This window comes from Watersipora subatra, chromosome 11 (assembly GCF_963576615.1).
Source record: "Watersipora subatra chromosome 11, tzWatSuba1.1, whole genome shotgun sequence".
NCBI lineage: Eukaryota > Metazoa > Bryozoa > Gymnolaemata > Cheilostomatida > Watersiporidae > Watersipora > Watersipora subatra.
Window position 1 is genome coordinate 43,693,538 of NC_088718.1, and position 19,559 is coordinate 43,713,096.

Genomic DNA, 19,559 nt, shown 5'->3' on the forward strand with positions numbered 1-19,559 from the left:
AAATAAAAATGTTTGCTTCGATTTATTTAGAAATAGTACATTCCATGAAACTTATGTTCCTCTAAATACAAACATAAAATTAATACAGTTCTTTTATCCCTGGCTAATGTACCTGTTTTCCCTACACTAATTTTTGCTGCAACAATATTTATTATTGCTACACTCCTTTACACAGTAAAAACTCTATGAGCACACAACTTCTGGGACTACTTTTGTTTAAACCACAAACAACGGGTTGTTAAGCAATACACTGAATGTTAAGTTTTACCAAACCTTTTGCTCGCTTCTGAGATTTATACTTTATCAACGTGAAAGTTTTATGTAACTTTTGATTATACTAAAAGCATTGTGGTGCAAACCTAAAAAGTCACCACACTGCTTGTTGCTGTTGTTGTAACTAACAAATATATTCAGATCAGCAAACAATAAGTGGCAATCTGCTAAAAACCGACCGAAATCACCTTTAAATAACGACTGTTTCTCACAAAACTCACACGAATCTTCAGCAGATACTGTAGCAGCCCTGGTACTCAGCCTGCTGAAATATTGTATATCATATGAACTATACTAGATCATGTGTTTCTCGAATTAAGTTGGTTTAATATTGGTTGAGGTGGGTCAATGTTCTAACTCAGATAAAAATTTAGAAGATACCACAATAGCCCTATCTCTGTGCTGTACTCAGCCCACTAATATATTGTATGTTATGAAAACTATACTAGAATATATTCTTTCAAAATTAAGTTAGTATAATACTGAGGTAGGTCAAAATTCTAGCCCATAAATACATGTACAAACATAGACTCAGGCCATTAGCCACAATATCTGAGTACAATAAATAAAATGCCTGAACACAGGCTATCAACACACCCTCTCACTTAGCTGGTTAGACATGTTTATATGGTCTGCACATAGCGGTATGGCTGCTTAATTTCTATGGCTGTGAATACTTACTGATAGAATAAATCACTACATAGTCATTGTAGAATTACATTAGTTTTACTATCAGCTTAGTTCCTGATTGCAACATTCAAAACTGTATATCAACCACTTCCTGTTTATGGCATTTAAAATTGTATAACGATAATTTAGAATGATTAAACACTTTTACAGATTAAACTGCTTAACCAATATCCTAAAATAACCAAGTATATAAATATGATTACATAGAACTAAAAATACAGTGCTGATATATACTATGTATGTACATATAAATATGTACTAATATTTAGTGCCAACATATATTATACTAACTGCATTACCCATCTATGGGAACCGATTCGCGTACAGTTGTCTTTCATACTGCAAAACAACTCCAATTATGCATTCTACCGAAATTGTTGCTTTGATCAGAGTATGCATACACATATGCAGTCATACATGTTAATAATGTTGCGGAGGACAATGGAAATCTGCAATGTGTTTTACAGATAGATGCATGTAAAATCTAGTGAATATTCTAGATTCATGCTTCTAGATTCATGCATCCGTTCATACTCGTCAATATTTGCAGTTGACAATCGCGCTCTTTTGCCGCCGAGTTCCCAACTCGGCCAGCCAGACTTTACCCGCCTCGCAGGTGATCATCACATGCTTTCACTCGCCTCGCAATCAATCGCCTCGCAATCAATCGCCTCACAATCAGTCGTCTCACAATCAATCGCCTCGCACATGCCTCGCAATCAAACGCCTCGATATCAACTGTCTCCTACTTGCCTCGCACTCACCACGCAATTAATCGCCTCGCACTCACTTTGCAATCAATTGCCTCGCAATCAATCACCACGAACTTGCATCTTTCATACTGTAAAGCAACTCCAAATATGCAATCTACTGGAATTGTTGGCTTGATCAGACTATGCACACACATATGCAGTCATACATGTCAATAATTTTGGGGAGAACAATGGAAATCTGCGATGTGTTTTACAGCTAGTCTACAATGCATCAGTCTCAAACCACTCAAATTGGTGTTGTCCTATTTTTGTATAGACAGCTGATAAATAAATTGACATTACTAGGCAAACTGAATTTTTTCAAACTGGCAGTGTTAAAAATTTCGCATCTTTCAAGAGATTGCCCAAAATATTTTGCTATCGCCAGCATTTATTTAATTTTATGGAGACTTTTACATGTTTAAAACACTAATCATAGCTCACCAGTTCTTCGTCTATAGCCTGTGTTTTGACAGGGTATATACAAACAGTGCAGTAACGTGGTTATGTTGATAAAATTTATATGTATAACAGCACAGACAGCATAGTTTCAAGGTAGATACAGCATTAGCATATTTCAATAATAAAACCTAACGCCAACATGATAGCCTTTTTAGGAGATACAATAAGGAACACGAATGCATGAAAATATATATATGTATAGGCCTACTGAAAAATATGTTAGAAATTGCTGCATGTGGATAGTATGTACATGTAGGTATAACAGAAAATGAAGAACATAGCATGAAATAACAATAACATAATGTTAATTCAATGCAAGCATGACAAAACAAAACAATGTTAATTCGACGCAACACTGCCGGGTAGACAACAATTTTGTTTTTCTGTCAGGTGTATGAACCAACTGTTTTCAGCTTGTGCCTACTTTTGAGCAGGCAACGTGCAGCTGGCCATGGTTAAAGCAGGGTGACAGTAAGTCAATACCAGCTGCTCTCTTTCTTCTCACCGTCGCCTATCCCAACGCTCGGAGTACCCGTGCAAGTTTTGTAGTAGTAAGTTACAGTACTCGTAGCCTGAAAAAAGATAAAGGTAACTCAGCTGCGAAAGGAAATGAACATGTTTACTATCACCAACAGTAGCAAAAGCAACGTTTTTAGGTAGTGGAGATGTGGCGATTCATAGACAATACACCATTGAATGATAAGTACTTACCTTTTTTAAGTAGAAACTTAGTAGGTAAAATGCAGCAGCGATACCCGTGCAAGTTCTGTAGTAGCTGTAGTACTCATGGCTGGAAAAAATAAAGTAACTCAGCCGCCGAAGGAAATTTAATGAACATGTTTACGATTACCAACAGTGGCAAATGCAATGTTTTTAGAAGTAGAAATGTGGCAGTTTATTGAAAATACAACATTGAATGATAAGTACTTATCTTCTTGAAGTAAAGATTTAGTAGGTAATTTTCAAAGCGAAAGATATTTTCTTGGTGACCAGAAAAAAACAAACGTTCACGTGACCTTCCTTTGGCTTCGTGACCACAGTAAAACTTATAAACAATATATTTCGCCAATGATATTTCTGCAAAACGTGAGTGTTTTGGTTTAACAATAGGCAGTCTAAACGGCATCTATGCCGAAATATATTGTTTATAAATTTCACAGTACGACCGAATCGAAAAAAGAAAAACCGCTCTGTAATTTATTGGCTACTCATATTAATTCAGTTCGCTTCGTACAATCAAAGCGAAAAAGGAAAGACTGCTCTATAATTTATTGACTACTCCTATTAATTCAGTTCCCTTCGTACGACCAAATCGAAAAAAGGAAAGATCGCTTTACAAGGTGGACTAACACACACACACACACACACACACACACACACACACACACACACACACACACACACACACACACACACACACACACACACACACACACACACACACACACACACACACACACACACACACACACACACACACACACACACACACACACACACACACACACACACACACACACACACACACACACACACACACACACACACACACACACACACACACACACACACACACACACACACACACACACACACACACACACACACACACACACACACACACACACACACACACACACGCATGCACACGCACAAATATACACACAGATCTTTTGCCATTTTTATAATAGATATGTAGACTTGTACCAATATATAGTGTTTATGTATACTATATATGTAGACATGCACCAATATATAGTGCTGATATATACTATATATGCAGATATGCACCAATATATAGTGTTGATATATATTATATATGTAAACACGTACTAATATATAGTGCTGATATATACTATATATGTAAACATGTACCAATATATAGTGCTAGTATCTACTATATATGTAGACATGTACCAATATACAGTGCTGATATATACTATATATGCAGATATGTACCAATATATAGTGCTGATATATGCTGATATATACTATATATGTAGACATGTGCTAATATGTAGTGATAATATATAATATATATGTAGACTAGCTGTCCAACCCGGCGTTGCCCGGGTTGAACAGAACAGTCCTTGGACCGAAAATTGATTTGTATTTAACATACAACAACATTTACCATTCTAACTTTCAAACTACATATCATGAGAGAAGTGTTTTTTGTAGTTGAAATAAATTAAGAGAGAAAATAAAACAACTTTGAAGGATCTCAAACCTTTTCAAAGAAGAACAACTTTTAAACTTCATGTCATGAGAAAAAGGTTTTGTGCAGGACAACTGATTTAAAAATAAATAAAACAACTGTAAAGGTTTTTAAAGCAATGTAAATTTAAAATTTCATAACTTTCAGCGACCTATATCTTTTGATAACGTGTAGTAGAACCTCAGTTTTTGAACAGAATCAGTTCCAGAAGGTAATTCGTAAACCGAGATGTTCGAGATCCGAAAATTTTTTTTTCATTAAATCAAAATTATGTAAATTTTAATCCACTCCAAGGCGAGAAAACAACTTCGGTAAAGTATTTTTTCTACATTTTACACCATAAGCTGTGCTTTCTAAGCTTGTACTTTTAGTTGCTATTTTACACCATAAGCTGTATTTGTACCCGGGCGTTACCCGGGTAATGAAAAAGTCTTTGCACAGAAAATTTATTTGTATTTAACATATATAACAACATTTGCCAATCCAACTTTTAAACTACATATCAGGAAAAAAGTGTTTTGTGTAGTTGAAACAATTTGAAAAAAAGATAAAAACAACTGTAAAGTTTTTAAAACTTTGTCAAACAACTGTAACATTCAAACTTCATATCATGAGAAAAGTGTTTTCTGCCGGTCTAATAAATTAAAAAAAATAAAACAATTGTAAAAGGGATTAGATGTAAATGTGAAATAATTATCAAGTAATAGCTAAATTAATTCGGTTTTGCAACAATTGCAATAAAACATGATAAGGTAATGATACAATTAATACTAACTGAGAAAAAAAAAATCCTGAATATGTTGAATTAATAATAGCAATTCTTGCATAAAAGTGTGTGTGTATAAAAAGGTTATTGTTCCACCAGAAGCTACCCATCAATTCTTTGAATACGACGATACTAAAAATTATGACAGAATATGGTAATATTTTGTAGTTAAAATTTTATTAGAACAATGTCTGCCAAAAATGGTTGAATAAAAGAATAGTAGTAATAATAAAAAATGGAAACTAATCAAGTAATAATAACAGTGATAGGAAAAGGAATAATGTTTAAACTTTAAACACGAAACTCAAATTATGTTTAAAAGAATGCAAGTTGAAATAGTAACGACGATGAAACCAACTTTAAAAACACTTCTATTATAAACTTCAAAAGTCATAAGAAGTTTATATATGTAATAAAAGAATGTACATTTATGTATCTATATACATATATTTCTCAAAGTATATAAGTGTATGTAAATATAAGAGAGTGAAAAATAACTGATACTTGCAATCTTACACGATAAATCTAACAGTAATCTTACAAATGTTTGTTGCAAAATGTGAAATTAATTATGAAACACTAATTGGTTAGGTTTAAAAGTAAAGATGTGTAAGCTAATACTTCTAGCTGTACAACCCAGCGTTGGCCAAGTAATAAAAAAGTCTGTGAACAGAAATTTGGTTTGTATTTAATATATAACAACATTTTCCGTTCTACCTAAAAACAACTGTAAAGGTTTTCAAACTTTGTCAAACAACTTTTAAACTTCATATCATGAGCAAGATGTTTCTTGCAGGTCAAGAAAATTAAAAAAATAAAATGACTATAAAAGGGTTTAGATGTGAAAGTGAAATAATTAGCAAGTGATAGCTAAATTGAGTGAATTGCTACGATTACAATATGAGAAAGTTTGGTAATAAAAAAATTAATACGAACTGAGAAAACAAAATAAAAATTTTGAATATGTTGAACTAATAATAACAATTCTTGCATAGAAGTGTGTGTATAAAAAGTTACTGTTCCACCAACTGCTATCTATCAAAACTCTAAATACAACGATACTGGTACTACTATATGTAATGTAAAAATCAAATATTGTAGTGTCTTTGTCTGATTGAAGGTAAGAGAATCTAAATTCTAGAGGCTATTCCTACTCGAGATATTACAATTGTTCGCGTGAAAAGTATTAGCCTTTACGGCGAATTAGCAATTAAACCTTAAAAAAAACCGGAAATAGAGGTTCACAAAAACGCAAAAAAGGCATCGCGTTTCATAGCGTTAATAGAATTTAATCGCTAAATTCTAATACCGAGAGAGTCTACTGTCAATATCGTTTTGCCGAAAAAAAATTAGCCTAATACATTGAGGACAAAAATGTGCATGTCATGAAGCTAAAAGAAATTCATAGATTTGTAATTATTATTAAAGGAAAACGATGAATAGGTTAGGTATAGAGGGGCACTAACAGGAGATTCCTGTTAATGCGCCCTAGCGGTGAAAGAAAAAAGCACAGAATAGCCACACTCTTATATAAGCTGCATGGCTCAAACCATCAAAAAAAGTAGCGGCTAAGAGTCCGAAAAGTATGGTACTCAACAAGGTGGAACTACACATAACGATTGCCATTTATATAGTAGATATGTACTAATATATAGTGCTGATAAAAATCAGTGAGTGAGCCAACTTCCTACACTAACACCAACTATAATATATCAAACATATTTTAGAATGTTTATCAGAACTTTAAACTCCAAATCAATTCTTTTTGATGAGTTCTTTAAGAAATTATAAAATCAATAGAGAAGTGAATCACTCAATCATTACTTATCATCTTACCAATAGAAGGAAAGCATCTCAAAGCAAACTTCTCAACTACGTGACCATTCGTGTAGTTCCAGGTCAGAATGATATCACTTCCGAAGGCTTGTGCTTTGAGGGCTATAGGCTGAGAAGGTCCTAGTATGATTTAAAATACAATAATTTAGAATACTGTACGTGAGAACTTGTTGCGACTAAAATTCGAATCAAAGACCCCTGTTTTTAGATTTAGCACTCTCCATTCAGATCTATCATTACTCTGCTTCAAGTTGTTATATTTCCAGATGTTTATGTACTTACTTACACTGTTTTCTACTCTTTTAACATGATACACCTAGTTGATTCTGCTATGAGCTGTACAACAATGTTACTACTAACATTTGAAACAGACACTGATTAGTTCTTACGTGTTGTGAGAGTAGCTAGGGGACCTGGTGTTCCAGCACCACCAGTTTCAGTTGCAAAGGTTATAACCAGAATATCATAGCTCTGTCCAGGTGTTAAGTTGGTTATAGTAGCAGTAGTTTTATTAGTCCTGTTGGTGAAGGAGTTGATCAAAGTCTGCCCTGTTACAGCATGCTGAGCCTGTGGTAGCAGAAGGATTCAGCATTCACATTTTTTTACGCCCAAGTGGCTCTACTAAACATTTAGTTACTTTTCTAAAATAGTAGTATAAGAATAAAATGTGGCATTGGCAGCAAACAACACACAAACAGTAGCATCACAAGATTTCACAAAAAAATTTAAAATTTAAATAGTAATCAATAAGTGTATAATGACTGTCATTGCACTTCTTTGCTACTCATGTTCAGTGATAAGTACAGTGATACTCATGTTCAATGATAAGTACAGTGATACTCATGTTCAGTTATAAGTACAGTGATACTCACGTTCAGTGATAAGTACAGTGATACTCACGTTCAGTGATAAGTACAGTGATACTCATGTTCAGTGATAAGTACAGTGATACTCATGTTCAGTGATAAGTACAGTGATACTCATGTTCAATGATAAGTACAGTGATTCTCACGTTCAGTGATAAGTACAGTGATACTCACGTTCAGTGATAAGTACAGTGATACTCACGTTCAGTGATAAGTACAGTGATACTCATGTTCAGTGATAAGTACAGTGATACTCATGTTCAGTGATAAGTACAGTGATACTCATGTTCAGTGATAAGTACAGTGATACTCACGTTCAGTGATAAGTACAGTGATACTCACGTTCAGTGATAAGTACAGTGATACTCACGTTCAGTGATAAGTACAGTGATACTCATGTTCAGTGATAAGCACAGTGATACTCATGTTCAGTGATAAGTACAGTGATACTCATGTTCAGTGATAAGTACAGTGATACTCATGTTCAGTGATAAGTACAGTGATACTCATGTTCAGTGACAAGTACAGTGATACTCATGTTTAGTGATAAGTACAGTGATGCTCATGTTCAGTGATAAGTACAGTGAAAAACAGTGATAAATATGTAAATTATTGGTTCTTTTAAAACATAACTAAAAAGTATTTAGGTAAGTCCACTTATGTGGAGCTTAAAGCACTCACGTAGCTAAATACCTTCAAAGTTTGTAAGCTATTCAGCAGTTTATGGCAGGCGTAGTTGTTGTCAATGGACTATTTTGAAGTCTACAGTTTCAAGTAGAAATTAATGTTTTGGAAAAATCTGAACACAAAAAACAGAAAGGTACTTGCTGAAGTTGGTGTTTGTATAATTATTTGTTGGAGCATATGAGAAAAAGGGACTGACTAGTGTATTCTCCATACAAATAACAATACTAAAATTAAGAGATGTGACAGTTTCTACTCACCATATAATAGCCAGTAGCATTTCCTGCCCAAGAAATTGTCAACTCTGTTTCTAGTGGAATATCTATTGCTAACGCAACATCCAAGTAACCTGCAATATAGAAATGACAGTGAAATCGAATGGTCTCGTTAAAACATATTCTGAGTTAAGTACAGTCAAACATGGATAACTCGTCCACGGATAGCTCGAACACATGGTTAATTCGAACATTTCCTTTGGTCTGTTCCCACGTAATGATAAATTGCTATAGATAACTCGAACTCAACACTGTTAATTCAAACTGTTTTTTGCCCAACGGCTACCGAAACGGTTGTTATCGCTTTAGAAAATCACTTTATTCAAAGCCATAGAGGTAAACTTCATCTTTTCGTAATTCATAAGCATCGTTATTACCACCATCGGCAAAATATTTTTGTCAACGACTTTTCTAAAAGTTTGGTGAAATTTGATTTATACTGCGATACGATGAATAGCACGGGCTAGCCGGGTCACGCGCGCAAGGATTTTCGCCACGCACATACAAAACAAAAATCGCATGTTGTTTTGTATGTGCGTGGCAAAAATCCTTGAGTGCGTGACCCGGCTAGCCCGTGATGAATAGTTTTCCGACGTTGATTCCGTGTTGAATCAACGTCGGAATGTTGAATGTTTAAAACGTCTTAAAATTGTTGTAATACGTTGTCCGAGCTACAAAAAACTATTCATCGTTGGACCTAAACACAGAATACGTGTGTACATTCAATAAGTATCTATTAAAAAAGCGTGAGTGATATAGAATGTACCGTAAAACCTCGTAAAACTTCTAATTGAACTGCCTCGGAGTGTTGCTCTTAACGAATCCCAGGTAAAGTAAGGTAATCTGCATAAACTTCATGAAAAAACGGCAAAATTGATCGTGGGTAAAACCCCAAAAGAAAAAAATGTCTTTTCTTTTGAGCATTTCAACAGCGATCAAGTTTTGCCAATGTCAATCTAAAAAACATCCTGGCAATAACATCACCTCAAACAACAAACCAATCTCAAGTGATAGAAAAATCTCTATACTTTTTCATGAAAACGTTTTAAACTTTACATTAGAAGCATTTAATTTGAAACAAGCCATTTGTGCTTTTGATTTATATTATAGTTTGTATATGTACATGTATCTACTAATAAATAAGTAAATATATGGACTTGTGACAGTGCTCTGATAACTTGAACGCTCTGATAATTCGAACACTTTTGTTCGGTCCCTTGAAGTTCGAGTTATCCATGTTTGACTGTATATAGCTGCAACATTATACACAATGCTAATAATGTCCCTTAATTGCTATACGCTGTGTTAATAATGTAGATACAATGTTATGTTCAGGGATGATAATTTAGCTACTATATTAGACTCAAGGGGCATCATGCGGCTGCAAAGTTATACATAGTGGTAATGGATTGCCCACAATGCTATACAAAGTGATAAAGGTGTACTGTAGCTACTATGTCACACAAAGTGATAGTGATGTAGCCAGATTGCAACAGAAGTATTGAAACACAACAATAACTTCATAGGTGGTCACGTCTGTGTTACAATTATTTAATATATTTCTGATGATTGACATTAAACTGCTCTTGCTGCTTTGAATAATAGACCCCTGTTAAGCTCAAAGACTAAGGGGAAAAAGTCAACAGAAAATGTGGCAGTTCTGTGGGTTAGATCCCGAATTAAGTACTAGAGGAGACAACATATATAACCATCTTCACTCATTTTAATAGTTAACAAAGCAACAAATAAAAACTGTAGCACTGAGGAAAATAGCCAGACTAAACCATTCCTGCCATACAGACTTAGGAGAACAGGTAGAGGGCATTCTTCACCCTGCTACTTAAATCAATACTACGAAGCAATAAAGTATGGAACAGAAAAAATAAATTCATTGTATGAACTTCTTCTTTAACTAGCCAGTTATTGAGAACCATCAAAAGGAATGAATTAAATCTGGAAAGAGAGAAGTTTATTTAGTGTAACAGATGAAAGGATTGCTGATCAGGTCAGGCTAAACAAAACAAATAGGCTGGTGTCTCAGATTATGGTTGAAGGTATAAAAAGTAAGGTTTTTGATAGGACACTAACAGATAAGGCTGAGGAATTAAAGGTAGAAAGACAAGAGATACAACAATAAATTGATAAAAGAAGGTAAGAATGAGAATAAAAATGATTAAAAGTAGATGATGATTTATTTATGAATGATGACTCAAGTAGCTGGAAGAGATATAAAAATGAAAGAGAGAATATTTGAGGAAGTTGCCAAACTGTTGGAAAAAAAACTACAGGAACTGAAAAAAAATGTAAACGAGCATTCAAAACATATAACAATAATGATGTTCGGGTTACCAAAGGATAAGATAACCAAAGGGCAAAATAAAAAGCTGAACAAATCAGTGAGTTGTTTTGAGTTGACCAACGACATGTGAACCAACGACTTAATACATGCTGGAGCAAGCATAGTCTTAGAATCATTATTGTTGCTAAATCAGCTAGAGAATAGATTAGATGAACACAAAAGACTGGAAGTACAGGCTGAATAAGAAGCTAACTAATTAGTGTAAATATTTAAAAAACTAATGAATGAAGTACAAATATAAAATAGAAAGAAAAATGTTTGAGACGATGAATGATAAGTGAAGCAGAGACAGTGTGACAGTAACACAGTGACAAAACATGACAACTCCTAAAGAACTAGCTGTATGAAAATGGTTAGAAAAAAATTTGTAGTAGCTTAAATAGAAAACAACATAACGGTGTACTACAATTTAAATTGGACGCAACTCTAGCATTTTCAAGGAGACTCTAGGGACTCTTCATACACATAAGGCTGATTTAGGATAGAGCTCACATTTAACCACTGATTGATTTGGAAGTCAAAGCAGCCAGTCAGGGAAATCTTCTTAGAATACTTAGAAAATGAGTATCGTGATCTGATTGTACTAATGAATAATGATCAAAAGGATTTATTGCTTTAAACAGCAACCTTGTAATACAACTGAATGATATACTGAGAAAAGGTAGACGACTGAAGTGGATGATCACAAGAAGAGCAGTTCTGTCACCAAATAATCATGAGAAAAGGTAGACGACTGAAGTGGATGATCACAAGAAGAACAGTTCTGTCACCAAAGAATCATGAGAAAAGGTAAACAACTGAAGTGGATGATCACAAGAAGAGCAGTTCTATCACCAAATAATCATGAGAAAAGGTAGATGACTGAAGTGGATGATCACAAGAAGAGCAGTTCTGTCACCAAAGAATCATGAGAAAAGAAAATGTTCAATCAAACTCTTTGCGGAATAACTTAATGTCTAAAATTAACACAAATGAAGGATATCCTTAGAGTCTATGACTATGATAAATGATATACTTACATAACAGTGATCATAGTCATAGAGACTAGCAGTACATAACAGTTATCATAGTCATAAAGACTAGCAGTACATAACTGTTATCATAGTCATGAAGGCTGGCAGTACATATCAGTTATCATAGTTATAGAGAATAGCAGTACACAACAATTATTATAGTCATAGAGACAAACAGTACACATCAGTTATCATAGTCATAGAGACTAGCAGTACTTAACAGTTATCATAGTCATAGAGACTACCAGTACATAACAGTTATCATAGCCATACAGACTAGCAGTACATAAAAGTTATCATAGTCATAGAGACTAGCAGTACATAACAGTTATCATAGTCATAAAGACTAGCAGTACATAACTGTTATCATAGTCATGAAGGCTGGCAGTACATATCAGTTATCATAGTTATAGAGAATAGCAGTACACAACAATTATTATAGTCATAGAGACAAGCAGTACACATCAGTTATCATAGTCATAGAGACTAGCAGTACTTAACAGTTATCATAGTCATAGAGACTACCAGTACATAACAGTTATCATAGCCATACAGACTAGCAGTACATAAAAGTTATCATATTCATAGAGACTAGCAGTACATATCAGTTATTATAGTCTTAGAGACTTGCAGTACATAACAGTTATCATAGTCATAGAGAATAGCAGCAGATGACAGTTATCATCGGCATAAAGACTAGCAGTACATAACAGTTATCATATTCGAAAAGGTTAGCAGTATAATGACTATAAGGAAGCAAGTAAACATTACGTTAAATCTAATACTGCAGCGCTAGGTGGGTGCTAAAACTTTCATATGCAAGACTGATTTAGTATGAAACTTATTTCATACTTGGATCACTTGTTGATTCTATTGTGGTGCTGGTATAAGATTCAGTTGAGGTGGTGCTAAAATCAGCTGGTGTTGTATTGAGATCAGACAACGTGGAAAAGGCTGTAGATGTTGTAGTCTTTGTAGTTAATGCAGTAGTTGTGCTGAGTGTAAAAAACAACATCAAAACCTTACCCTACAACACAAAGAAATTAGTTGAGTGAGAACTCTAGCTGATCCATATCAAACGTAAGCTAGAAGGACACTACTTGGTTCATTGTAGTTGTTCTTTTAAACTTGTTTCTGTGGTAGCATTTTGCCTATTGATAGTACAAGTGGAAGCTATCTGATCTGATACCTTTTGTGTAGTCCTTACCAGAGGTTCAAAAATAGAGCTGATTTTAGCACATGTTTACGTTTGTCTTACATGAATTCAAAAATAGTGAGTTGGTTTGCACACTCTAAGCACGAAGGCTTTTTTGGCATCACATTAGTAAATTTATTGCAATAAAATATACTATTGAGCCATTTTTGTTTTCTAGATTATTTTGTTTGACAAACATTGACAAACATTAAACTACTGAACGTGATGAAACATGCGCTGCATACATGGACCTATTTTTAGAACAATTGCTGGATGCAGAGGTTACTGTGTGAAGTACCTTTGTGTTTGCTGCTGGATAACAAAATATTTTGAAAAGCTGAAAGCTGCTATAAATACATATAACTGCTGAGATAATTAATAATACTTTTTACTCCAATGGTGGAAAATATATACTTTGGTTTGATCCAAACCAGTTGTTAAGTTGCATCAGAAAACTACCAGGTTTACTTTGCAATAAATATCACTGTGATCAGCTGTAGGATAAACTTCATATTCATCTGTTGTCATAGTAGTTATATACAATACATAAGAGTTTGTTTGATATGTTATGATATTGAATTTGTTTGTGATTATTTGAAAGACACAACTATACAAACAAAAGAGAAAGTGACTCTGTATTATGTAAGATGATGAATAGTTAAACTCCAATCACCATATGATGAGCTCAGAAATAACATACAGGTAGCGAAAGAGTGTGCAGTTTTATGGATGGTGTTTAACTGAAGTGAAAATTGGTCATTTTTTAGCCGAAGTTGAAATTTAAAAGTTTTATTAGTATATTCCTAGCAACTGCAGCAGACACACTTTTTTATTTTGACATTTAGTTATATATACATGTACATATATATATATATATATACATTTAAATAGGATTCTCCAAGCAACAGTCAATAAAGCTGTCTGTAGCCATAGGATTCTATAACACTAAAGTGCATTGAAGATCTCTGCTTAAAACCGTAGTTGCTGCAAAGGTCTATGGTCTCAGCAGAGTTCATGGTCGCTTTCTATCTCAAGGTGCTCAACACGTTCTAAAAATAGTGTGGGGCTGCAATTACAAAATATCAAAGAAGTCAATCTTCAATTAGCTGACAACAAAAAGTTTGTTAAAAAGAGGTAGCGTAACTTTTTTTAAATCAAAAAAGTGTGCATGCACAGCTCTATTGACAGAACCAGTCTTTAGAAGAAACCGAATACTATATTGATTTTGAATACATGTAGAATGGCTTAATGAGACTTTAGAGCAGACAGGCAATACCTAAGCAGAAAACTATGATTGTACCACTGACCAGTTTCTAAGTGTTATAAATTGTCAGAGACTAAATGTGAGAATGAATATTGAGAATGACATTGTTCAGTCTCTGCGATCATGCAGAATTTTTTCACTTCTCATTGTGATAACTTATATCATAATAAGTGGCTGAACCTGAGTGCATAGAATTCTTCATTTTTGAAAGCAACAAAAAGGGTGCTTCATCAAGAATTCTAAGGCTTTATGTTAATGGATTCAAAAGTTGTATAGAATGTTAAAGTTTTATCAACTATTATAAAAGGAGTATGTAAGTAGATTTGACATTTGGTTAGTTTACTTGAACCATCTCAAGTACTATTTCTCAGTATCCCTTTTCTTATGCAAAAGGCTGACAGAGTGCTATTATCTTCCCCTCAGTTACTAACTCCAGGGCTGACAGAGTACTATTATGCCATCCTGTTACATGTTTTACCTATTTCAGAGCTGACAGGTTACTACTAGAGCTCCCTCAGTTTCCTACTCCAAGGCAAAGGGTACTAGTATATCTGAATGTTATTGATTTTACCTATTTCAGGGCTGACAGGGTACCAGTATATCCTCATGTTATCGGTTTTACCTAGTTCATGGCTGACAGGATACTAATACCTCCTACCAAGTTATCAACTTAAGGGCTGACAGGTATTAGTATAATTCCTATTTTACTTACTATCAATGAAGTGTGATACTTATATTTATACGCACTCAAGACCCTTTTAGCTTTTACCAAATATTTCAGCCTAGGGTTAAAAAAAGAATTATTTGAATTTAAAAGCTCATCTAAGAAGTTGACTCTTTGATGAAATCTACCACAGCTAAGCCAATCTAAAGATGTTTGCCTTGGACAACTTGACTTTCCGCCGCAGCTAAACATTAATTTATTTTTATTTATCAGTATGTATGTCAAGCCAACTATACTACTAGCTAATTTCACATGACAGGATTTGGCTTAAAATAGCTACCGGCCTAGAAAATTATTGACAGGCTGAGGGTAGTGGTATTGGTAAACCGAGTTATTTTAACCAATGTATTCTGTTAGGTTAGCATGGCAGTTATGAGTTCCATCTTTTATGACTTGTGTTTTTTATATATGAACATTTCTTTCTTTCAAATTCACATGTGGCCATTCTATCAGCCAAACCCTGAACTTATGCTAAACCTACAGCAAATGAGAAACAGTTGAATTGCACAGATTTTTGCGTAGCTCATATTCTCATAGTTTGCAACAAGGCTAGCGAACGACAGCCAATATAGAAGTATTCAACACCATAATACAGCCAACGCTTTATAAATAAGTCTGATACGTCCTAATCCTAGTTGGTTGTACTGTCAAACGTACATTTCCAAATGAAAAAAACTTGACTAAGCTGAAATTGTTACTTGTGTTTCTTATAAAAACACTGAAGTCTGATAGACTTACCACAACTTGAGCAGGAGCCATTTTGTAATCTTGTTAACAGCTAATATTGAAGAACTCTTAGCTGCGTCTGCATAAGTTTGTTGAAAGGTTTTGTGACTTCCTCTTTTAAAGTATGTCAGGAGGAAGCTATCAGCGATGGCAATAAAAGAAGTTATGAATATAGACCATATTATACTCACTGGAGTCTCATTGAAATAATGTTGACTAGCTACTTGAGCTTACTAATCGTGGTCCTTTGTGCAAACACACGGCTTTGATTGGCTTTTTCAAGACACTTTGTCACAGGTCAATAAAAGCTATTGATAAGAATAAGCTCATGAACAAAGGACTAAGAAGAAGAAATCTGAGCGGGAGATTTGACAACAGTTTGATTGATATGATGCTCAGAGTGCATCGCGGTTAATGTTTAAATTCGATCAAATTTTGTCTGGATAAGCAGCTGGTAAACCTTTTTTGCAAGTTTTATGTCTGACCTTCTACCTTAAAGCTTTGTGTTTTGTGTATATGTGTTCAATTTTAAAACTTTGCCCTTTTTTTAAATTTCTTTTCAATCTCAAAACCTTCTGCTAATCTTGAGTCGGGCTTTTAGCTGTAAAGCTTTCTCAATGCTATTGTAGTGTATCAATAGCTATTAGAAAGTACCTACACAACTTGGTAAAAGTTACAGAGTCAATTTAATACACTGATAGCTATTAGGTAGTACTTACATAACTTGGTAAGAGATACAGTGTCAATATAATACACTGATAGCTATTAGGTAGTGCTTACACAGCTTGGTAAGAGATACAGTGTCAATATAATACACTGATAGCTATTAGGTAGTACTTACACAACTTGGTAAGAGATACAGTGTCAATATAATACACTGATAGCTATTAGGTAGTACTTACACAACTTGGTAAGAGATACAGTGTCAATTTAATACACTGATAGCTACTAGGTAGTGGCTACACAGCTTGGTAAGAGATACAGTGTCAATATAATACGCTGACAGCTACTAGGTAGTACCTACATAACTTGGTACGAGATACAGTGTCAATATAATACACTGATAGCTACTAGGTAGTACCTACATACCTTGGCTAGATATACAGTGTCAATATAATAGACTAATGGCTATTAGGTAGTACCTACACAACTTAGTAAGAGATACAGTGTCAATATAATACACTGATAGCTATTAGGTAGTACCTACATAACATGGTAAGAGATACAGTGTCAATATAATACACTGATAGTTATTAGGTAGTACCTACACAACTTGGTAAGTGATACAGTGTCAATTTAATACACTAATAGTTATTAGACATTGCCTATATAACTTGTGTGGAGATACAGTGTCAATATTATGCTATTATCTATTAAATAGTTCTTGCATGCTTTGGTTAGATAAACAGTGTCAATATAATACACTGATAGCTATTAGATAGTACTTATTTAAATTAGTAAGAGATACAGTGCCAATGTAATACACTAATAGCTATTAGGTAGTACTTACTTAATTAGGTAATAGATACAATGTCAATAATTATAATAAACTAATAGCTATTAGGTGGCGCCTACATAACTAAGAAATACAGTGTCAGTATACTACACCAATAGCTAGTAGGTAGGTCCTACATAGCCCGGTAAGATATGCAGCCTCATTTCAATGCACCACTAGCACCACTTTTTCAATACTTATATCACCGTAAAACCACATGACTGTAAATCAAAAATTAGCAACAAGTCATAATATGACAAACCAAAACATCAAAGTTAAAAAAGGACATCCAGCTAACCAGTAAATTAAGGGGTATCATTTTTATACTATTACAGCCTGTCCTGTTGCCATTAATTCTGTTCAGCAAATTATATTGCTCTAAGCTATGATTGACAGAGCACCGTAACTAAAAATATACTTGACATGCTGATCCAACATTACATTGCCTAATTGCCTTGAAGGGTAATTATACAGGACCAAGGCTTTTAGGATACTGTAGAGGAAACTGCCAATCCTCTTTAATTCCGACAAAACAGTCACGCAATAATACTGATTGGTAAACTCCAATGAAATATATATTTATTAAAATAAGCATCCATCAAAATATATTATACATTTAAGACAGGCAATAAACCATATGTAAACATGAAGAGAGTCTGCTCATACAACTCTGATTTAATGACCGTTTCAAGCTCAATTTACATGTATATGTTTTCTTTCTTTATAGGCTCTACCCCCTTTTTCTTGATTCCGCATTCAGTTTGCTATGATGGTCTTATCGGTAGTCTGGGTGTTCTTTATGGTGATCCGCTGAGAATGCAGATGTGTTATCCGTGATGTTCTCCTGTGTCCGAAAGGCTCAGCCGTGTGCCCGTGGTGACCAGGAGGTCCATCGCTATGGCCACGGCGCTTTGCCATAACAATACCATATTATTCTGTTTGCTAGCCAATAATCAAGCCTCTAATAGCTTTCTTCCAAAAAAAGTGTGTTATCCTTTTTTTCTTCCTCATATCCAAATTAAAAAAAAAAAACAATTTTAAATGATTTTCTCATTTTTCCAAATTGAATTACAGTAAATGACATCTAGACATCCACTTCAAAAGGATATTGTTTCAAATATTCAAGTGGTTAAGTATTAAGATCACTACTAATTTTGGTACAACTCTATCAGGTCTTCACAGTGTCACTGTTAAAGTGAAACTATACTACATCCATAGTTCAACAATATACAGCTGCGTAGAGTAATAGATAAAATTCTAGCTCTAAAACATTTTATTTTATATCGAATAGTTGTTGGGTTTTACCATGTAGCCAAGCCATTCTTGCACACTTACTGCTTTTATAAAGCGCAATAATAGTCTGCCTTCCATTGTTTTATTGAGCAAAATCTATACAACAAACCCACCTCCTCACAGTAAAGCCCAGTTCTGACCCTACCGTAAGAGCGGCAGTGGTGCCACTGGCTGCTGAAAATCAAGTGGCCTACAAGTATCAGTTGCAAATTTTCTCAGGCCACCGGCAAAGGTCAGTAAGTTGGATTTCTTTATGGTCCTCAGCGTAGATTGCAGGATGCCACCAGCAGTCAAAACCTTTGCACAGGCCGCCCAAAAGAACCCAAAATGTATTGTATGTACGATTTCCATAATTTGGATTTTCTGATTAGTTTATATTTCCAATTAGGGTAAAAGAATTAATATGACCTTGACCTGAAAACACATGTTATACTTTAATTCCATGCGTAAATGATAGCAGTGTTTAGAAGCATACAAATCCTTAATTGCGCGTTGACCATCGGTACCATAGACACTGAGAACATAGAACCTCTTTGGGTGCGGCGATGACCGCAGGTACATCGCCCCCTGTCGGTGGGGTGAAAACTGGGCTTTGCTAGCACAACTCAAGGGAATATATTGTTTTATATCATTACATAAGGCAACCATTTAACTTGATGACCGGACTT

At 34.4% G+C, this 19,559-nt stretch overlaps 1 protein-coding gene across 1 annotated transcript in view; it reads right to left on the reverse strand.

Moving 5' to 3' along the window:
• LOC137408105 (tenascin-like) overlaps positions 1 to 16,136 on the reverse strand; it is a 42,361-nt gene extending 26,225 nt beyond the window's left edge. The window contains exons 1-5 of the mRNA XM_068094499.1: positions 16,116 to 16,136; positions 13,047 to 13,221; positions 8,808 to 8,896; positions 7,387 to 7,564; positions 6,998 to 7,117 (exon numbers count right to left, since the gene is read on the reverse strand). Coding sequence (XP_067950600.1) covers positions 6,998 to 7,117; positions 7,387 to 7,564; positions 8,808 to 8,896; positions 13,047 to 13,221; positions 16,116 to 16,136 — 583 coding nt within the window. The remainder of the gene's footprint in view (positions 1 to 6,997; positions 7,118 to 7,386; positions 7,565 to 8,807; positions 8,897 to 13,046; positions 13,222 to 16,115) is intronic.
• Between the last annotated feature and the right edge of the window lie 3,423 nt (positions 16,137 to 19,559).